This window comes from Palaemon carinicauda, chromosome 21 (assembly GCF_036898095.1).
Source record: "Palaemon carinicauda isolate YSFRI2023 chromosome 21, ASM3689809v2, whole genome shotgun sequence".
Classification (NCBI taxonomy): Eukaryota; Metazoa; Arthropoda; class Malacostraca; order Decapoda; family Palaemonidae; genus Palaemon; species Palaemon carinicauda.
This window is the reverse complement of record NC_090745.1, coordinates 112,431,127-112,454,688: the sequence shown is the minus strand read 5'-3', so window position 1 is coordinate 112,454,688 and position 23,562 is coordinate 112,431,127. Positions and strand designations below refer to the sequence as shown.

General features: G+C 34.0%; 3 protein-coding genes across 3 annotated transcripts; all 3 read left to right on the top strand.

Moving 5' to 3' along the window:
- Positions 1–5,533: 5,533 nt before the first annotated feature.
- Positions 5,534–6,496, top strand: LOC137615062 (paramyosin-like). The gene has a single exon (XM_068344694.1). The coding sequence runs from the start codon at positions 5,534–5,536 to the stop codon at positions 6,494–6,496; it is 963 nt and encodes a 320-aa protein (XP_068200795.1).
- Positions 6,497–6,571: 75 nt separating this feature from the next.
- Positions 6,572–7,315, top strand: LOC137615061 (myosin heavy chain, clone 203-like). Its single transcript, XM_068344693.1, has one exon. It carries the CDS (start codon positions 6,572–6,574, stop codon positions 7,313–7,315), a length of 744 nt encoding a protein of 247 aa, XP_068200794.1.
- Positions 7,316–11,540: 4,225 nt separating this feature from the next.
- Positions 11,541–13,469, top strand: LOC137615059 (uncharacterized). Its single transcript, XM_068344692.1, has one exon. The coding sequence runs from the start codon at positions 11,541–11,543 to the stop codon at positions 13,467–13,469; it is 1,929 nt and encodes a 642-aa protein (XP_068200793.1).
- Positions 13,470–23,562: the final 10,093 nt, after the last annotated feature.

Here is a 23,562-nt window from a genome sequence, read left to right as displayed (position 1 = left end):
TCATGGGATAGAATAGGAAGAATTATCAAGGATATGTTTTTTCTGTTAAGTTTCACAAGATATATGATTCTGAAGTCAAATGACATCGGTTATTTATTTTAGAAAGGATTAATTTTCTCACGCACTTAGTTAAAGGCTTTCAGTTTTAAGGAACAAGTAAATCTTGGGATTTAAAAGGAAATTAATTTGTTGACTTTAATTTTGATGTGTTTATTTGTATAAATTTTATATAATAAATAATTTAATTTCAAATTACTTTAACTTATCCCTTATCTAATGTTGTAGCATCACTTCTGGCATGATGAATTAAACTTAACTTATTCACATGAACGAATTGAATGACTAAATGTTATCTAAGGGAGCATTACGATGCTGTACTTAATGTCGAAGGAATAATTAAACCCATGCCCGCCGCTGAAATGAGTAAAGGTAAATTAGAAAAATGCTTAAAACGTCTAAAGAAAGGTAAAGCAGCTGGGCCAGATGGACTAAAGCCAGACTACTACAAAGCAATGATGATGAGTGATATATGCAAGAATACACTAGTGAACTGCTACAAAGAGGAACTAGCCAGCAAAGAAAAACCCAAAAGCTGGAAAGAATCCAGAACAAAAATGTTAAAAAAGAAAAACAAGCCAACAGCAAAGGAATTGAGACCTATAGCTCTCACAAATGTATCATATAAAATATACATGGCTTTTATCAAGGATGAAATAGAAAGGCATTTAAAAAGTAATAATGCCATAGAGGATAGTCAAGCGGGATTTACAGAAGGAGGAAGGATTGAGGATAATATATTCATCTTACAATACATGGTCGAAGAAACTTTCAAAAATAAGAAAAAACTCATAGTGGCCTCTTTAGATTTCAAAAAAGCTTTCGATTCCATAAAAAGGGAAGCACTGATAGAAACATTAAAGCAATACAAAGTACATACTAGTATAATTAACTCTATAGCTGAAGTGTATGTGGGAGACTCGACTACGTTAGACATAGGGGAAAGAGTAGAACAAAAATTGAGCGTAAGTAGTGGAATAAAGCAAGGCTGTACTGCCTCTACAACATTATTCAAATTAATTACTTATCAGATTATAAAAAAAGTAGAAAAGGAAGGTAATGGTTTTAAAAATGATATTATAAAGCTAGTAGTAGTATTTTTTGCTGATGATGTCCTAGTGCTTGCTGAGAATATAGAGGATGCTGAATTAAACATAAGGAAAGTGATAGATATAGGAAAGCAGTGTGGTTTAGACATAAATAGAGACAAAAGTAGCGTACTTATATATAATATGAAGGAGAAACCAGATAATATAGAGGGAATAAGAGTAGTAAGCAATATTAAATACCTAGGTATCAAGGTAGATGATGGTAGGAATATGTTCAAAACACAGAAAAGTGAAATGATAGTTAAGGCGCAAAAGCTAGCCAATCTTACATATTCGATCATAGAAAAAAGTTGTAATAAGATACTGATAGGGAAAACATACTGGAAAAGTGTAGCACTACCTTCTATATTATATGGAACAAATGTGATTAACTTAACAGAAACGGAAATAGAAAAGTTGCAGAGAATAGAGAATGGAGTGTATAGAAGGATGTTAGGGGCTGTAAAGAATACAGCAATTGTAGCCTTGAGAGGGGATGTAGGAGCATCAGCTATGAAAACAAGGGTAATGGATGGTAAGCTGAGGTACCTTAATAGCATTTTTAAGGGAGAAAAGGACCTACTTACAGCAATAGTCAATGATATGGAAGAAAAAGAGAGGAAGTGGTGGATGCATGTGAAGAAGTATGCTGAAGAATGTGGGATGGCGATGAGAGAAGTCAAGAGATGTACGAAAGAGGACATAAAGAAGAGAACAAGAGAATGGGACACAAGCAAATGGAAGAGTGAAATGGAGTGTAAGGAGAGTTTAATTTTGTATAAAAACTGGAAAAGTGAAATCAAGGAGGAGGAAGTGTATGACAATACATTTTCGTCAATTTTATTATTTAGAGCAAGGACAAACTCATTGGGCTTGAATATAAGAAACAGACACCAAGATGGAAATATAAACTGTGTATTCTGTGATGTAGAAGAAAATGCTAACCACTTTATATTATATTGTCCACAGTTTAGTGATATAAGAATAAAAGCAATTGAGCTTCAACAACCATACGAAGAAGATAGTGCACAAACAGTTGGAAAATTCCTTTTTTGTGAAGAGAATATTGAAAATAAGAAAAGTATACTACAACAAATGTGGATGAAAAGAGAAAAACTAGTGAAAATAAGGAACACACAAAACTAAAAGACACAGAGGCGCCGTTGTAAAGGCTATGCCTCACCCCAGAACCTGAACCTGAACCTGAATAGGATATAAACTGGGGAGCATAAATACTTATAACCTGAATGTTCAGGTAACTGGAAGTTTTCTATCATCTTACATAGGCAAATAAATCATTTATTTTGTCTATTTTATCACTATTTTTACCCATCACTTCGCCGCTTTACTCCTTTGAACGAGCAATCAATAAGTTATAAACAATTCTAATCTAAAAAGCAACCAAATTGAGTATCTTGCGCATGCATTGATAATTAAGATTTCAAACAAGTATATTTTTCTCATATTTTGCTTGCGTTCCATTGCCACTATGTAGCATTTGGAAAGGCAATTTATCACACTAATTAATACATCAGAATCAAAAGTACAACAAAACTATAATATTTTTTCGTGATCATTTTTTTACGAAGCATAGCCATATTTTCTACGGGCAATTTCAAGCCGTGCTATTTTATTTCAATCTTTTCTACAGACAGTTGAGCACAACACTTTTATTGGAGCTTACAATGTAAGTTGCTATATTCCTCTAAAACTAAATTTTCGAGACTAGATTATGATTTTCATGTAAAGCAGGGATAATTTTACTTTAAGGAAGTAAATGTAGAAAAGATAATTGTACTTTAAGGAAGTAAATGTAGAAAGGATAATTGTACTTTAAGGAAGTAAATGTAGGAAGGATAATTGCACTTTAAGGAAGTAATTGTAAAAAGGATAATTGTACTTAAAGGAAGTAAATGTAGAAAGGATAATTGCACTTTAAGGAATTAATTGTAAAAAGGATAATTGTACTTTAAGGAAGTAAATGTAGAAAGGATGGCTGTATGTGGATGAAGTGAGTAAAGTGATCATCGGCATGAAACTTTGTAATATGTTTGCTAAGAAATTGTTTGCAAAGTGTTTACCAAGAAACTATTTGAAAAGTGTTTGGCACGAAACTTTTTAAAATTGTTTACCAAGAGATTGTTTGGAATGTGTTTGCCAAGAAATTGTTTGCAAAGTGTTTACCAAGAAACTAATTGAAAAGTGTTTGGCACGAAACTATTTCAAATTGTTTACCAAGAGATTGTTTGGAATGTGTTCGTCAAGAAATTGTTTGCAAATTGTTTACAAAGAAACTATTTGAAAAGTGTTTGGCCCGAAAATGTTTCAAATTGTTTTCCAAGAGATTGTTTGGAATGAGTTTGCCAAGAAATTGTTTGCAGTGTTTACCAAGAAATTGTTTGGAATGAGTTTGCCAAGAAATTGTTTGCAGTGTTTACCAAGAAATTGTTTGGAATGAGTTTGCCAAGAAATTGTTTTCAAAGTGTTTACCAAGACATTATTTGATAAGTGTTTGGCACGAAAATGTTTCAAATTGTTTACCAAGAGATTGTTTGGAATGAGTGTGCCAAGAAATTGTTTGCAGTGTTTACCAATAAATTGTTTGGAATGAGTTTGCCAAGAAATTGTTCGCGAAGTGTTTACCAAGAAGCTATTTGAAAAGTGTTTGGCACGAAACTATTACATATTGTTTACCAAGAGATTGTTTGGGGTAGTTTGTAGCGCTACGGCCAAGCGTCCTAATTTGCTTATTATCGCTCCGACTGTTATCTTGTATAGAATAAAAGCGTTTGGAAATGGTCTACGGATCTTAAATATGTTGTGTAAGGGGGGGGGTCCGGGGGGGGGGGGGGGGGGGCGCAGCCCCCCTGGGTAAGGACACGGCTTTTAGCATAGGTTAGGTGGGTTTTTTAAGTTAGCTTCTCCCGTCGAACTCGTAGGTAAAGAAACTGTTGTGTAAGGGGGGGGGGGGGGGGTCCGGGGGGCTCTTGGGTAAGGATACGGCTTTTAACATAGGTTAGGTGGTTTTTTTAAGTTAGCTTCTCCTGCCAAAATCGTTTTTAGAACGACGGCCACAGTTCAGAATATTCCCGTTTTCTACGGGATCTGGCCGTCACCCTACAAAGGCTCCATTGTTTGGAATGTATTTTGCCAAAAACTAATTTTCAAAGTGTTTACCAAGAAACTATTTGAAAAGTGTTTGGCACGAAACTGTTTCATATTATTTACCAAGAGATTGTTTGGAATGTATTTTGCCAATAAATTGTTTTCAAAGTGTTTACCAAGAAACTGTTTGAAAAGTGTTTGGCACGGAGCCGTTTCAAATTGTCTATCAAGAGGTTGCTTGAAATATGTTTGCCAAAAAATTATTTGCTAAGTGTATACCAAAAAACTTTTGGAAGTGTTTGGCATGAAACTCTTTCAAGTAGTTTACCATTAGACTGATTGGAAAGTATCCGCCAAGAAACTGTTTGGAAAATGTTTCCCAAGAAATCAATATGTAAACTATTAGGAAAGTGTTTGCCAAGAAACTGTTTCAAAACTGTTTGCAAATTGTTTGCCAAGAAACTGTCTGGAATGTGTTTGAAAACTGTTAGGGAAGTGTTTGCCAAGAAATCGTCTACGAAGTGTTTACAAATTGTTTGCTAAGACATTGTCTGGAAAGTGTTTGAAAACTGTTAGGAAAGTTTTCACCAAGAAGCTGTCTGAAAACATTTATAAAAGTGTTAGCCAGAAACTCTAAGAACTATTTGCAAACTGTTTGAAAAGTATTTTCCATGAAACTGTTAGGTGATTTATTGTTTACAAACTGTTGTCAAAGTGTTTGCCAAGAAACTATCAGGAAAGTGTTTGTCAAGAAACTGTTTGCAACCCCAGTTTCCAAATAGTATTTTGTAGTGAGAGGAGTCAGATCAAAAATAGTGTTTTCTCGAAATAGCTCTGAAGAAGAATCTGGTCCACGAAAAGTATTTCCCAGAATAACAAGAAAAAGCTCCTATGAATCATTGGTTCTGATAACACTTTGCAGATACTTAGTATAGATTAATGGGGCCTTATGCCAGCACGGGCCTTTACCAAATCAAAAGTGTTATTAAAGGTAGAAAGATTTTAGATAGAATGTCCTGGATTTTTTTCAATTAACAGAGACAAAAATACTCAAGGAAAAGTCTTTTTTTATAATTCAATATTTTTCAAGAATAATTAAACAAAACTTCAAATTTCTTAGATTGAAATTTCTTGGTGAATATTCCTACCAATTTTTTCAACGAAATTTCGGAATGAAATTGTATATAAGGCTTTGGCGAACAGCTAACATAATTCCTTTCAAGACGAAAGAAATTTTTAGACGCTCACCAAAGCAGCTAAGAAACAGTTGAAACCACTGAAGAATGGCAGGATTACCGGAGCATCAAGAATTCCTAGATAATCTGTGGAGGTTTCTGAACCAGATGTGGCAGAAGGAATTTCCTTCCCCGCAGTTGCTAGGAGACTTCAGGCGGAGATCAGTTGTTGATGGCATAGTTTCTTTGAAGAAGCAATTGGAAAATCTGGCAGAAGAAAATGATGCTTTGCAAAAGCAGCTTTTGGAAATGCAAGTGCAAAAATCATGCAACCAGTCCCCGAACAAGCAATCTCTCCAGCCTCCTGAATTCAGACGACTGCTCCAGAAACACATTGAGGAAAACATCAAACTTCATGAGAACATCATAACTCTGAGAGCGGAAAATACTGCCCTCATCCAAGAGATTCGGGATTTGAAGAATCAACTGGAAAAGCATCAAGAAATGGCTCGCTTCAGCAAGAAGAAAGAAGACAATGAGCATCATCTCGAGGAGTTATTGAGGAAACTTGAAGATAGAGAGAGGTTGGAAATAGCGGCATTGAACCATAAAGTGGATATGCTGAAAGAAAAGATAGAAGCGATCCAGATGCCCAGTGTCCCCTTCATGCAAGCAGCAGAGATTCAAACACTGATAACAGGTGTTCAAATTGAAATTGGGAAGATGAGAGAAGAACTCAGAATTCTGAAGAAAGCTGGTGAAACAAATGATGAAAAACAGGATCGGCGTCAGGCTCAGCAGTTAGATGATTACGAGAAACAGATTGAGGAGTTGAAAATCGAACTGAGGGAACGTAGTCTACAGAGAGCAGCCCTGATTGGTCAAGAAAACATCTTGAAGGAAAAGGTGCAACGGATTGAAGACAATAACGGAGAATTAGTCATCCAGATTGCCGATCTGCAAGCACAGCTGTTAGATAAGGAACGAGAAGTTTCTGAACTGAACAAAGATGAAAGCAGAATGAGGAGCGTTGCTGAAAAATGCATAGAAGAAAAAGATGGCCTCATCTAAAAGCTAAAAGAGCACAAGAAGCAGATTGCAGAGCTGAAGGTGAATCTGGAGAAGAAGAGTGTAGAGAGAGCAGAAATGAACACTCAAATAGAAAACTTGAACGAAAAAGTACAGCTGATGGAGAAGACTAACGATGAATTGGGCATCCAGATTACCCTTCTGCAAACACAGCTTATGGATAAGGAAAGGCAAGTTCATGAGTTGAAGGAAGAAAGGAACAGACAGGAGAGTAATGCAGAAAAAGAAATCAGGAACCTGAAAGATCGTGTGGACGAACTAATGAAAGAAAATCAAGATCTTGAGAAGCAGTACGAATTAGGCTGCACTGGAGAGATAAATCACCTGAGAGAAAAAATCATACAGCTTAAAATGGAAAATGAGATTCTTAATAAGATAAAGATTGACAAATTAAATGAAAACGCGAAGCTAGAAGGTGTAATAGAAGAGAAGAATAATAAGATAAGCCGTCAGAAGTGGAAGATTGATGACCTTAGAGCAGAAATAAGACATCTTAGGAATAAAGGCCACAAAAGGACAACCAAGGAAGTGGAACTGCAGGGTGATGGGCTGCATCGCCAGATAGAAACTCCCAAATTGGACAAGAATCTTCAGGAGGAATTCGCCAAGGAGAACCCCTCACAAGAACAGGCAAATCTGTCGGAAAGTGAAGCAGAAGAAGAAAGAGAAGTGAGTGAAGATATCCATAATGTGGAGGACACTCAGAAAAACTGGAAGCAGAGAATTGCCGGAAGACTGGGAAAGGGTCTGCATTTGCACCAGAAAACAGAACCCGCTGGAAAAGAGGAGTGGACTGAATAATCATGGGATAGATTAGGAAGAATTATCAAGGATATGTTTTATCTGTTAAGTTTCACAAGATATATGATTCTGAAGTCAAATGACATCGGTTATTTTTTTTTAGAAAGGATTAATTTTCTCACGCACTTAGTTAAAGGCTTTTAGTTTTAAGGAACAAGTAAATCTTTGGATTTAAAAGGAAATTAATTTGTTGATGACTTCAATTTTGATTTGTTTATTTGTATAAATTTTATATTATAATAAAGAACTTAATTTCAAATTACTTTAACTTATCCTTTACCTATTGTTGTAGCATCACTTCTGGCATGATGAATTAAACTTAATTTTTTTACATAATCGAATTGAATGACTTGATATTATTGGCTATAAACTGGGGAGCATAAATACTTATAACCTATTTGTTCAGGTAACTGAAAGTTTTCTAGTAGATCTTACATAAGAAAATAAATAATTTATTTCGTCTCTATTTTATCACTAATTTCACCCACCATTTCTCTATTTTTTTCCTTTCAACGAAGTATCAATAAGTTATAAACAATTCTAATCTAAAAGCATACCAAACTGAATATCTTATGCATGCATTGATAAGCAAGTTCTCAACAAGAATTTTATTTTTCTCATATTTTTCTTACGTTCCACTGCCACTATGTAGCATTGATAAAGTCATTTTATCTCACTAATGCATCAAAATCAAAATTATTACAAAACTATAACTTTTTTTCGTGATAATTTATTTAAGAAGAAGTATAGCCATATTTTCCTCGACCAATTTCAAGCAATACGTTTCTATCATTATCTTTTCTACAAACATTTCAAAGATAAAATGGTTTAACACAATCTTTCAGCTTACAATGTATGTTGTAAATACCTCTTAAACTAAATTTTCGAGGTTAGATTATGATATTCATGTGAAGCAAGGATAATTGTACTTTAAGGAAAATAACTGTATAAAGGATAATTGTACCTTAAGGGAAGTGACTGTAGAAATTATAATTGTACTGTCAGGGAATTAACTGTAAAAAGGAAAATTGTATTTTAAGGAAAGTAACTGTAGAAAAGATAATTGTACTTTAAGGGAAATAACTGTAGAAAGGATAATTCTAGTTTAAAGAAAGTAATGGTAGAAATGATAATTGTACTTTAAGGAAAGTAACTGTTGAAAGGATAATTCTACTTTAAAGGAAGTAACTGTAGAAAGGATAATTCTACTTTAAGGAAGGTAACAATAGAAAGGATAATTGTACTTTAAGGGAAGTAACTGTAGAAAGGATAATTCTAGTTTAAAGAAAGTAACGGTAGAAAGGATAATTGTACTTTAAGGAAAGTAACTGTAGAAAGGATAACTCTACTTTAAGGAAAGTAACAGTAGAAAGGATAATTGTACTTTAAGGAAAGTAACAGTAGAAAGGATAATTGTACTTTAAGGAAAGTAACTGTAGAAAGGATAATTCTACTTTAAGGAAAGTAACAGTAGAAGGGATAATTGTACTTTAAGGAAAGTAACTGTAGAAAGGATAATTGTACATTAAGAAAAGTAACTGTAGAAAGGATAACTCTACTTTAAGGAAAGTAACAGTAGAAAAGATAATTGTACTTTAAGGAAAGTAACTGTCGATAGAATAATTCTACTTTAAGGAAAGTAACAGTAGAAAGAATAATTGTACTTTAAGGAAAGTAACTGTAGAAAGGATAATTCTACTTTAAGGAAAGTAACAGTAGAAGGGATAATTGTACTTTAAGGAAAGTAACTGTAGAAAGGATAATTGTACATTAAGAAAAGTAACTGTAGAAAGGATAACTCTACTTTAAGGAAAGTAACAGTAGAAAAGATAATTGTACTTTAAGGAAAGTAACTGTCGATAGAATAATTCTACTTTAAGGAAAGTAACAGTAGAAAGGATAATTGTACTTTAAAGAAAGTAACTGTAGAAAGGATAATTCTACTTTAAGGAAAGTAACAGTAGAAGGGATAATTGTACTTTAAGGAAAGTAACTGTAGAAAGGATAATTGTACATTAAGAAAAGTAACTGTAGAAAGGATAACTCTACTTTAAGGAAAGTAACAGTAGAAAAGATAATTGTACTTTAAGGAAAGTAACTGTCGATAGAATAATTCTACTTTAAGGAGAGTAACAGTAGAAAGAATAATTGTACTTTAAGGAAAGTAACTGTAGAAAGGATAATTCTACTTTAAGGAAAGTAACAGTAGAAGGGATAATTGTACTTTAAGGAAAGTAACTGTAGAAATGATAATTGTACTTTGGGGGAAATAACTGTAGAAAAGATATTTGTACTTTAAGGAAAGTAACTGTAGAAAGGATATTGTACTTTAAGGGAAGTAACTGTAGAAAGGATAATTCTACTTTAAGGAAAGTAACTGTAGAAAGGATAATTGCACTTAAAGGAAAGTAACTGTAGAAATGATAATTGTACTTAAAGGGATGTAGCTGTAGAGAGGATAATTCTACTTTCACGGAAGTAACTGTAGAAAGGATAATTCTATTTAAGATAGGTAACTGTAGAAAGGATAATTCTCTTTAAGGGAAGTAACTGTAGAAAGGATAATTGCACTTTAAGGGAAGTAAATGTACAAAAGATCATTGTACTTACAGGGAGTTTTTGTAGAAAGGATCATTCTATTCTAAGGAAGAAAATGTAGAAAAGATAATTGTACTTCAAGGAAATAAATGTGAAAAGGATAATTAAACTTTAAAGAGGTAAATGTAGAAAGAATAATTGTACTTGAAGGAAGAGAATGTAGAAAGGATAATTGTACTCTAAGGAAGTAAATGTTGAAAGGTTAATTGTTCTTCGAGGAAGCATATGTAAAAAGGATAATTTTACTTAAGGGAAGTATATGTAGAAAGGTATTTGTACTTTAAAGAAGTAAATATAAAACGGATAATTGTACTTGAAGTAAAAGTAGAGATGATATCTGTATGTGGAGGAAGAAAGTAAAGTGACCATCGGCATGAAACATTGTAATGTGTTTGGCAAGAAATTGTGTGCAAAAAGGATTTACCAAGAAACTATTTGAAAAGTGTTTGGCACGAAACTGTTTCAAATTGTTCACCAAGAGATTGTTTGGAATGAGTTTGCCAATTAATTGTTTTCAAAGTGTTTACCAAGAAACTATTTGAAAGATGTTTGGCACGGAACTGTTTCATATTGTCTATCAAGAGATTGCTTGGAATGTGTTTGCCAAAAAAATATTTGCAAAGTGTTTACCAAAAAACTATTTGAAGTGTTTGGCAGGAAACTCTTTCAGAATGTTCACCATTAGACTCTTTGGAAAGTATCCGCCAAGAAACTGTTTGGAAAATGTTTGCCAAGAAATCAATCTGTAAACTATTAGGAAAGTGTTTGCCAAGAAACTGTTTGAAAACTGTTTGCAAAATGTTTGCCAAGAAACTAGCTGGAATGTGTTTGTAAACTGTTAGGGAAGTAATTGCCAAGAAATCGTCTATGAAGTGTTTACAAATTGCTTGCTAAAACATTGTCTGGAAAGTGTTTGAAAAATGTCAGGAAAGTGTTTGCCAAGAAGCTGTCTGAAAAGTTATAAAAGTTAATCAAGAAACTCTGAGAACTATTTGCAAACTGTTTGAAAAGTATTTTCCATGAAACTGTTACGATATTGTTTGCAAACTGTTGTGAAAGTGCTTGCCAAGAAACTATCAAGAAAGTGTTTGTCAAGAAACTGTTTGCAACCCCAGTTTCCAAATAATATTTGGTAGTGAGAGGAGTCATCTCAAAAACATAGTTTTCTCGAAATAGCTCAAAAGAAGAATCTGGTCCACGAAAAGTATTTCCCAGAATAACAAGAAAAAGCTCCTAAGAGCCATTGGTTCTAATAACACTATGCAGGCACTTAGCATAGATTAATGGGGCCTTATGCCACCACCAGCCTTTACCCAATCAGAAGTGTTATTAAAGGTAAAAAGATTTTAGATAGAATGGTCCGGATTATTTTCAATTAACAGAGACAGAAATACTCAAAATAAAGGCTTTTTTTATAATTCAATATTTTTTTAGAATAATTAAACAAAACTTCAAATTTCTTAGATTGAAATTTCTTAGAGGATATTTCTACTAATTTTCACGACGTAATTTCCGAATGAAATCGTATATAAGGCTTTGGAGAGAAGCTAACATAATTCCTTTCAAGACGAAAGAAATTTTCAGACGCTCACCAAAGCAGCTAAGAAACAGTTGAAACTATTGAAGAATGGCAGGATTACCGGAGCATCAAGAATTCCTGGATAATCTGCGGAGGTTTCTGAACCAGATGTGGCAGAAGGAATTTCCTTGCCCGCAGTTGCTGAGAGACTTCAGGCGGAGATCTGTTGTTGATGGCATAGTTTCTTTGAAGAAGAAATTGGAAAATCTGGCTGAAAAAAATGCTGCTTTGCAAAAGCAGCTTCAGGAAATGCAAGTGCAAAAATCATGCAACCAGTTCCCGATCAAGCAATCTCTCCAGCCTCCTGAATTCAGACGACTGCTCCAGAAACACATTGAGGAAAACATCAAACTTCATGAGAACATCATAACTCTGAGAGCGGAGAATGCTGCCCTCGTGCAGGAGATTCTGGATTTGAAGAATCAACTGGAAAAGCATGAAGAAATGGCTCGCTTCAGCAAGAAGAAAGAAGACAATGATCATCATCTCAAGGAGATATTGAGGAAGCATGAAGATAGAGAGAGGTTGGAAATAGCGGCCTTGAACCATAAAGTGGATATGCTGAAAGAGAAGTTAGAAGCGATCCACATGCACAATGTCTCCTTCATGCAAGCAGCAGAGATTCAAGCAGTGATAATAGGTGTTCAAATTGAAATTGGGAAGATGAGAGAAGAACTTGGAATTCTGAAGAACGGTGCTGGAACAAATGTTGAAAAACAGGATCGGCGTCAAGCTCAGCAGTTAGATGACAACGAGAAACAGATTGAAGAGTTGAAAATCGAATTGAGGGAACGTAGTCTACAGAGAGCAGCTCTGATTGGACAAGAAAACATCTTGAAGGAAAAGGTGCAACGGATTGAAAACACTAATGGAGAATTAGTCATCCAGATTGCCGATCTGCAAGCACAGCTGTTAGATAAGGAACGAGAAGTTTCTGAACTGAACAAAGATGAAAGCAAGATGAGGAGCGTTGCTGAAAAATTCATCGAAGAAAAAGATGGCCTCATCAAAAAGTTGAATGAGCACGAGAAGCAGATTGCAGAGCTGAAGGTGAATCTGGAGAAGAAGAGTGGAGAGAGAGCAGAAATGAACACTCAAATAGAAAACTTGAACAAAAAGGTACAACTGATGGAGAAGACTAATGATGAATTGGGCATCCAGATTACCCTTCTGCAAACACAGCTGAAGGATAAGGAAAGGCAAGTTTATGAGTTGAAGGAAGAAAGGAACAGACAGGAGAGCAATGCAGAAAAAGAAATCAGGAACCTGAAAAATCGTATTGAGGAACTAATGAAAGAAAATCAAGATCTCGAGAAGCAGTACGAATTACGCTGCACTGGAGAGATAAATCACCTGAGAGAACAAATCATACAGCTTAAAATGGAAAATGAGATTCTTAATAAGATGAAGATTGATGAAAACTCGATGCTACAAGATGTAATTGAAGAGAAGAATAATAAGATAAACCGTCAAAAATGGAAGATTGATGACCTTAGAGCAAAAATAAGACATCACAAGAATGATGGCCACAAAAGGACAACCAAGGAAATGGAACTGCAGGGTGATGGGCTGCATGACCAGATAGAAACTCCCAAATTGGACAAGAATCTTCAGGAGGAATTCGCCAAGGAGAACCCCTCACAAGAACAGGCAAATCCGTCGGAAAGTGAAGCAGAAGAAGAAAGAGAAGCGAGTGAAGATTTCCAAAATGTGGAGGACACTCAGAAAAACTGGAAGCAGAGAATTGCCGGAAGGCTGGGAAAGGGTCTGCATTTGGATCAGAAAGCGAACCCCTCACAAGAACAGGAAAATCCTTCGGAAAGTGAGGCAGATGAAGAAACAGAAGCGAGTGAAGATTTCCAAAATGTGGAGGACACTCAGAAAAACTGGAAGCAGAGAATTGCCGGAAGACTGGGAAAGGGTCTGCATTTGCATCAGAAAACAGAACCCGCTGGAAAAGAGGAGTGGACTGAATAAACATGGGATAGGCAGGGAAGAATTTGCAAGGATATGTTTTTCTGTTAAGTTTCACAAGATAATATGATTCTGAAGTCAAATAACATCGGTTACTTTTTTTTCGAAAGGAATAATTTTCCAAGTGATCACTTGTTGATCACACACTTAGTTAAAGGATTTTAGTTTTAAGGAACAAGTAAATCTTGGGATTTAAAAGGAAATTAATTTGTTGATGGCTTTAATTTTGATTTGTTAATTGTATAAATTTTATATTATAATAAAGAATCTAATTTCAAATTACTTTAACTTATCCCTTATCTATTGTTGTAGCATCACCCCTGGCATGATGAATTAAACATCATTTATTTACATAATCGAATTGAATGACTAATATTATTGGCTATAAATTAGGGAGCATATATACTTATAACTTATAGGTTGAGGTAACAAAGTTATTTGGTAAATCTTACATAAGAAAATAAGTAATTTATTTCGTCTCTATTTTATCGCTATTTCCATCCATCATTTCGCTATTTTATTCCTTTGAACGAAGTATCAATAAGTTATAAACAATTCTAATCTAAAAGCATACCAAATTGAATATTTTATGCATGCATTAATAAGTAAGTTCTCAACAATTATATTTTTCTCATATTTTTCTTACGTTCCATTGCCACTATGTAGCATTGGGAAAGGCAATTTATCGCACTAATGCATCAGGATCATAAGTATTTATTAAAAAACTTCTTTCTTATCGTGATAATTTCTTTACCTACAAGTATAGCCATTTTCTCCTCCGCCATTTTCAAGCCTTTGTTTATTATTTGTATCTTTTCTACAGGCACTTGAAATACAGAAGTCGTTACGCACAGTTATTAATAGGCTAAAACTTTTTTGGGGGTATATATCTAAAAGATAAAATGCGATTTTCTTGTTACGCAAAGTCTACAAAATATCAGATCTACCCTTGCAGATGGTCGGCCCACGGTCTGGAAATATATCAGCCGTTTTTGTTGTTGCTAATTGCTAAGCTACAACCCTAGATGGAAAAGTAGATGCTATAAGACCAAGGGTTGTAACACCGAAAATAACCCAGTGAGGAAAGGAAACAAGGATTAAAACAATCTACAAGAGAAGTAATCAACACTTAAGATGAAATAGTCTAAGAACAGTAACAACATTAAATTATATCTTTCAAATATCATCATCATCATCTTCTATGCCTATTGACGCAAAGGGCCTCAGAGGATTCATTGGCTAAATTCATGAAAGGGTAGCCAGTTCCTTGTGATGAGCATTGTCTATCTAAGACAAGCGATCCCTGCCGCCGGTCCACACTAATTCCAGTAAGATTAACCTCCAGGCATCAAGAGTAAATGCCAAAGAGACCGTTGCCTATCGCCTTAAACCCAATCCGTCACCCTGCTGACAGTGACATCATCGATATTTAGGGGGGGGGGGGCATTTCCTCCACACCCAAAGCTCTCATTACTCCACCAAGTTGCTCATCCGCTTATACGTGCATAACCGTTAGCAAACATGGATTACTAAGATATACTGCCTACCACGGCGGTATAGGGTTTACGGGCTGCCAACGCAAGATCCCGTGTCTTACACAAGGTAAGGCAATCTATACAGACAGGCGATATATAAACTATAATAACTTCAATAAAACAAGAGAAAGAGAAATAAGATAGAATAGTGTGCCTGAGCATACCCTCAAGCAAGAGAACTCTACCCCAAGACAGTGGAAGAGCATGGTGCAAAGGTTATGGCATTACCCAAGATTAGAGAACACCGGTTTGATTTTCGCGTTACCAGACAAAGCTGGGGTGGATGCAGAAGTATTGACCCCATGTTTGGCTCTAGTGGATCGGTAATATTTATGTTTATTTCTAATATTTCACTCTAAATATCGAATAGATTTTCGTCAGTTTCTTTTACTGAATGAAATATTATATATTACATGAGTGAACGACAACATAAACAGCATATACAAATCTGCAAGCAAGAGAAAGTAAAGCAAATTAATTATTTGCAAAACATCTCTACGAATAGAGAACTTCAATTCGTAAAGGATATCGATCTCCGAATATATAATCGCTCTTCATTACTTAATAATAAGTATCAAAATATACTTTGAATCTCAATACTTCGGTTCAAGTCTCATCATAGTTTAAACTAAAGTTTTCCGGCTTAATGTTACTTTTGTTTCTTTAACTATTAACAAAATGTTCCAAAACTAAGGGCTAAATTAATATCAAGCATTTTCTCTAACAAATCGGTTTGTTAAAAGAAAAAAAACAAGATATACTGAAATAAAAATCAAGAAAGCAGACGAGTGTGAGGGTCAATAGTTATGAATACAAAGTATTACCTTCCCAACGCTACCGAACCATTATCAAAGCATGTTCAAAGGTTTAAAGGACGCTCATGAATGGCAGAGACAAGGGACAGTGAAATTGCCTTGGCTAGTAGGACAATGCCCTATTGAATATACATGTGATCAGCGCCAAAGCCTCTCCATACAAACTAGGACCAGGGAGAATCAGGCATTGGCTGCTGATGACTCAACAGGTAGACCTATAGGCTACCCAGAAACCCTCATCCTTAGCTCACAACGATGGTGAGGTTGCAGACACTACAAGAAACTACCGAGCCTGAGCATGACTTGAATCCCAGTCTGGAAGATGCCCAGGCAGGGACGTTTCCAATAGGCCACCATAACCCAACCTTGTTTCTGTTGACGAAACTTGACGATAAAAAAAACGTTGAGAGATAAATTCCGAGTAAATCAATCTAGTATTGCATCAATAAGCTCTTTTAAGTGGCTCTCCTAAAATCTATCACGAATATCTAACGCGATGATTATTGTTGTTGTTGTTATTGTTGTTACTATATTTATTACTATATTTTACGAATATCTACTGCGAAGATTATTATTATTATTATTATAATTATTAGGGAAGAGATTGACCAAACCTGGGCCGATTAAATTCGTCCCCCAGAAGAATTATAGTTGCATCATCATCATCATCATTATTATTATTATTATAATTATTATTATTATTATTATTATTATTATTATTAATTAGCTAAGCTACAACTCTAGTTGCAAGCAAGATGCTATAAGCCAAAGTGCAATGTCTAAGTAAATTGGGTCAAATTCTCCAACTCGCAAGCTATAAAATCGTCCGATTTTACGTATGAATTTTACTACTGCAACATTATACGGAAACTTATTAACTAAGACGTAATAACTTTATTAGTTCTTGACGTAGCGTACAAGAGGATTGTTTATATATATATATATATATATATATATATATATATATATATATATATATATATATATATATATATATTTATTTATTCTATCAAATAGAAAAAAAATAACTTTCTTAAATCATCTGTCCTAATTTTATACCTTAGTAGTTTGATAAGAAAATGCAGATTCTACTTCCGTCACATGTATTATACCTGTAATGGTCTTGCCATTTTTTTATCCTAGTAGTGGAAATAATCGCACCAATTTCCCTTAATAGCAATTAAATACTAAGAAATACTAATCAATAAATACTAATAAATAATAATAAATAATGATAATAAATTATAAAATAATACAAATTATAGAAATTTAAATAATAAAACAACAACAACAACAATAATAATAATAATAATAATAATAATAATAATAATAATAATAATAATAATAATAGAAGTTAAGAAGTAATAAAATATAATGTAACAATACAATAAAATAAACAAAAATACCGATATATAAAGTTTTCATTGTATTCAAATCAAATGTTATGCCAAAAATGTTAATTTTCCCACAATCATGACAAAGAAAAAATATAAATTCAATACCTGCACGTCGACACACAATGTTTTCATTCTTTTCAAATATAATGATATGCAAAAATAATTTATTTTCACAAAATATAGAAATTCGCTCCATTAACATCTTTACAATCATGATAGAAAAAAAAATTATAATCACCTGCACATAGATACACGTTTTCATTCCTAAAAAAATAAATAAATAAATAAATAAATAAATAAACCGCACAATTCAGACATTCGCTCCATTTAACATCTCTACAATCATGATACAGAAAAGATTGAAAGAAGAGAAAATTTCAAAAACTTGAAATGTTGACAGTCAAATATGGCCAGAACTACAATTCACTATAACTCACCAGTGAACCGGACGCAACTACTGTTGTATCATGACTTTTAATGTCATTAAAACCCGTAATACTCCCGAGGATCCTCTTAGCGTGATTGGCAACGACCACAAAAGCAAGAACACATTCACAGAAACACATTAACCTAGAGAATGACCTTCTGCCCAGCATACAACACTCATCATCCGAAAACGATCAGCTCGGTGCGTAACTATAACTATCTACCGGTGTTGTTTGCTGTTAACAACTTAACTGCTCCTTTAAAATTGTCAACAAATAATTGTATCTTGGACGTTTCTATTTATTATTCGTTGAATTGATTTCATTATTTGAATTTAAATTCGTTTTATTCATAATGCAAGTTTTATTCATTGATTATTCTCTTAAGATTTCCTTTTCATCATATGGCCAAAAGCAGTGATGTGAGGACCCCCAAAGCAGTGCTGTATTAATGACAGGATCCCCAAGGATTCGAGCTTCTTTACACTCTCCCCCCCCCCACCCCACCACCACATTTCACGCTTTCTTTTCGTACAATTTATTACAATGATATCACAACAGAAGCAAATAACCCACAGTTTTCATATTTAATATTAAAATAAAAAAAGTTGTATAGTCGCCTAGGCCCCAGCCTTGTCAGTCTTATGGAAAATAGCGCCAGTGCTTAAAAAAAATCTATCAAGTTAATTGAGCATATTGAAAATTTGATCACGTAGAAAAGGCTTATTGAAAATGTGATAAAATTCATTGAGCATATTGAAAATGTGATGAAGAAGAAAGGTTATATTGAAAATGTGATAAAGTTGAATAAGCATATTGAAAATGTGATAACGTAGAAAGAGCATATGGAAAATGTGATAAAGAAGAGAGGGCATATTGAAAAAAACGTAGGAAGGGCATATTGAAAATGTGATAACGTAGAAAGGGCATATAGAAAATGTGATAAAGAAGAAAGGGCATATCAAAAATGTGATAACGTAGAAACAGCATATTAAAAATGTGATAAAGATGAATGAGAATATAGAAAATGTGATAACGTAGAAAGGGCATATAGAAAATGTGATAAAGAAGAGAGGGCATATAAAAAATGTGATAACGTAGAAACGGCATATTGAAAATGTGATAAAGATCAATGAGAATATTGAAAATGTGATAACGTAGAAAGGGCATATAGAAAATGTGATAAAGAAGAAAGCGCATATCAAAAATGTGATAACGTAGAAACGGCATATTGAAAATGTGATAAAGTTGAATGAGCATATTGAAAATGTGATAAAGATAAATGAGAATATTGAAAATGTAATAACGTAGAAAGGGCATATAGAAAATGTGATAAAGAAGAAAGGGCATATCAAAAATGTGATAACGAAGAAACGGCATATCGAAAAAGTGATAAAGTTGAATGAGCATATTGAAAATGTGATAATGTAGAAAGGGTACTTGGAAAATGTGATAAAATTGAATGAACATATGGAAAATATGATAAAGAAGAAAGGGCATATTAAAAATGTGATAAAGTTGAATGAGCATATTGAAAATGTGACAACGTAGAAAGGGCATATTGAAAATGTAATAGTTATAAAGTTAAATGAGCATATTGAAAATGTGACAACGTAGAAAGGGCATATTGAAAATGTAATAGTTATAAAGCTAAATGAGCATATTTAAAATGTGATGACGTAGAAAGAGCATAAGGAAAATGTGATGAAGGGCATATTGAAAATGTGATAAAGTTGAATGAGCATATTGAAAATGTGATAACGTAGGAAAGGCATACTGAAAATAAGATAACGTTGAATGAGCATATTTAAAGTTTGAAAATGTTTATTTGAGGCTTCCAGGATGTAATCATCTGCATGAATGGATGGATTGTATGGAATTTAGATTGTGACCCAGCGCTGGGGCTGGGGAGACCATTCAAAACACTGTGCAACTGGAGGAAACTGGACGAAAGATAAAAAGTGGGTACAGCTATAGGCCGAAGGGTGAACTGCATAAAGTACAATGACGATACTTGCCCCGAGAAAGCAAAATTTAGCCCGTTTTATTTTCATATTTAAAACAAGATGGTTGAAATGATGCAATAAAATTAGGAAATTGATATATATATATATATATATATATATATATATATATATATATATATATACATATATATATATATATATATATATATATATATATATATATATATATATATATACATACATATATATATATATATATATATATATATATATATATATATATATATATATATATATATATAATAGAAACCATTCAGATATAAAGGTAAGAGTATAAAAGATATTACATTAATTAAAGATACCAAATCGCGTAATAATGAAAATAATTGCTTAGAAATAAGAGCACCAAAATGAAAATCAATGGAGAAATTGACTAAGATGTGTCAGCAGGAAGAATAAGAAAAACATGAAATTTCCAAATAACGGGAGAGAGAGAGAGAGAGAGAGAGAGAGAGAGAGAGAGAGAGAGAGAGAGAGAGAGAGAGAGAGAGAGGGGTGATTTTAATCACTAATGTTAGAAGAGAGAGAGAGAGAGAGAGAGAGAGAGAGAGAGAGAGAGAGAGAGAGAGAGAGGAGAGAGAGAGAGAGAGAGAGAGAGGTGATTTTAATCACTAACGTTAGGAGAGAGAGAGAGAGAGAGAGAGAGAGAGAGAGAGAGAGAGAGAGAGAGGAGAGAGAGAGAGAGAGAGAGAGAGGGGTGATTTTAATCACTAACGTTAGAGAGAGAGAGAGAGAGAGAGAGAGAGAGAGAGAGAGAGAGAGAGAGAGAGAGAAAGAGAGAGAGAGAGAGAGAGGTGATTTTAATCACTAAATGCTACCCAGCAGAGGCGAGAGCGTGATAGCCACGCAATATAGCCCTTTTCCCAGACGCTAACCATAATCACCTTAATGCTTCGCTATGTGATGTATGTTCTCGCCTCGTCATTCACCGAGGGACACACTCCGCCATGGCTATTGTTATCGCTTTGTTCTGATATGCGACAGCAGATTGTTCAATTATGCGGGTCCCTGTGATTATATCTTTGTTATTCATTTTTTTCTATCTAGTTTTATTATGTATTGCGTCTTTATTCCCCTGATTTATTCTACGGGAGTATCTAGTGACAGACGTCTGTCTTGTCTGACCTATTGTACGCTCGTCTGACCTTGACAATACTTCATTTCTCCCTCGTTCGTTTATTCATTAAGAACGCCTTGCCTTATGCAAGGCATTGATAACGTTAATGCTAAGGTCATATTTAGTAATCAAAGGTCAAATGAATATTTGCCATTGTTTCAAAAACCCCCTTTTTTTTTTACAAACACATCTTGGGTTTTCTACTTTTTCAAGTGAAATGTCTTGCGTCAGACTAGTCACTGAAAGATTTCATGGATAAACTAATCCGAAGAAATCACATTCATGCTATGATTAATTCACAAATTCAAGAATCAATCTTTCATGGCATTCATTTCCATTATGAGAAATTCTAAACATTCTTCAGCATTCCATAAATAATAATCTTGCTCGGTTCCATCTCTTTGAAATAAACAAAGAGATATTGACCTTTTTCTAATTATTCATGATAGACCAAATTATTATTATTATTATTATTATTATTATTATTATTATTATTACTTGCTATACTACAACCCTTGTTGGAAAAGCAAGATGCTATAAGCCCAAAGGGTCCGACAGGGATAAATAGTCCAATGGGGAAATGATATAACGAAATAAATAAACGATATAATTATTAATGAACAATTAGAATAGAATATATTAAAAACAATAATAACATTACGAGATATTTCAAATATATACGATAAAAAGACTTATGACAGCCTATTCAACATAAAAAAATATTTGCTGCAAGTATGAACTTTTGAAGTTCCGCTGCCTCAAATAACAGTATCTTCTTTGTCAAGCTTATGCGGCCCCCATCCCAACCCCCCGCCCCCCCCCCAAAAAAAAAAAAAAATACAAGAAATATTAATTATTGAGATAAGACTAATTGCATTTAAATGGGACAATTTGTGGGAAGATTAATCGAAACATTTTAGATTCTCAGCATTCCCAAACTCTTCTACTTCTTGGCGGTTTTCAGTTCTACAGGCCTCAAGGAGATATTCCAATAAACTTAATTCTTATTCTAAACGTTCTAGGGTTGGCCAGTGCATCACCCACTAGGTGGGATCTCTCTACTGCTAAAGTTATTGGGTCCTTTGACTGGCCAGACAGTACTACATTAGAGCACTCTCTCTGGTTACGTCTCATTTTTTCCTTTGCTTTTCCAACAAGGGTTGTAGCTTAGCTTGTAATAATAATAATAATAATTATTATTATAATAATAATAATAATAATAATAATAATAATAATAAATGTTACCCTTAGTAGACAGCTATTGGTAACTTATAAAGCAAAGACTTCTACGACATAAACGACCTTTGACATTGCCTTCGTCAATAGCGAAGATTTTGCAACGGACATGTATTCACCCCTGTCGTCGTTTGTTAGTTTGTTTGTGAGCAACTCTACACAAAAAAACTAAAATACCGATTTTGGCCAAACTTTGTAGCCATGTTGAGTATGACCCAAGGATGAAGCAGTAACATTTTGGACAAAGTACTTCGAAGTACAAGTACGTAGCAGTACTTTGAAAACAATCGCAATGTTAAGTAAAAGCACATATTTGTGAGTATTTTAGTGAACATTACGCAGAAACAATTTCAGCGAAACTTGGAGGACATGTGGGGCATGGGCCAAGGGTAAATCCACCAAATTTTTTAAGAAAATACATCCAAGTACAAGTACGCAATGGAGTTAAGAGCAAAATAAGACTGCTTGGCGTAGCAAATGCATGCTCTCTTTTGAGTGCCCTTTTAGTTCAGGCTTGAAAACTGTTGGCTACTCTACTTATTATTATTATTATCATTATTATTATCACTTGCTAAGCTATAACCCTAGTTGGAAAAGCAGGATGCTATAAGCCCAGGGGCTCCAACAGGGAAAATACCTCAATGAGGAAAGAGAGCAAGGAAAAATAAAATATTTTGAGAACAGTAGCAACATTAAAATTAACATCTCCTATATAAACTATAATAACTTTAACAAAACACAAGGAAGAGGGAATTGAACGAATTCTAGAAGTTTATGGTGGGCCTGTTCTTTTACTACAATATCACAAATATAGACAAAAAACTCTATGCGGAACAAGCAAAGATCCAAACGGAATTTCATAGATGGAAAAAAAAATATGTATAAAGAATTCATACTTCACTAATTTTAGATAACGCCTTAGTGAAAAAAAAAAACCATCATAGAAAATAAGAATGAATTACCAATGATGAAAAGTTTATTCCAGCTTAATTAACTGATGTGATTTACGTCTTAGAGAATGACTTTAAGATACCATTAAAGGAGCTCCAGTCCCTGACACGCAAGGGAGAACTCTTAGAATTATTGGATTAAAGATTGGAAATTGGTCTTTGCTTGACAACGGCCCACCCAAAGGCATTAGCACTAATGGCCGTGAAGGCAAGAGGATGAGAAACAAAAGGCGAACGCCTTATGCAGCGCAGTGAAAGAGAATAGAAACTGCTGGTAATCTCATCCCATTTTCTTATCTATGCCCGTGACCTAAGATTGCCTAGGCAATCAATGCAATTGCCTAGATTAGTTAAAAGCTAAAATTGCCATGTAGTTTGGGACTACTTCGTCTTCTCACAATGGCTGAAGCAATAGAAACTACCCAACTTTTGCTTTAAATCAGTCAAGAAGATTCAATTCAATTCATATCAACGATCTCGTGTAACTAAAAATAGAATTATGAAATTAACCTGCATATTTAAAAAGACAGAAAAAGTTACTTTTGATAGTTAAAAGTTAATAATCAAACTTAATTCATAGAGGGAGCATTTGAG

Bases quoted from the DNA above. Each gene is read 5' to 3' on its own strand.
- LOC137615062 (XM_068344694.1), top strand. From the start codon at position 5,534: ATGGCAGGATTACCGGAGCATCAAGAATTCCTAGATAATCTGTGGAGG.
- LOC137615061 (XM_068344693.1), top strand. From the start codon at position 6,572: ATGAACACTCAAATAGAAAACTTGAACGAAAAAGTACAGCTGATGGAG.
- LOC137615059 (XM_068344692.1), top strand. From the start codon at position 11,541: ATGGCAGGATTACCGGAGCATCAAGAATTCCTGGATAATCTGCGGAGG.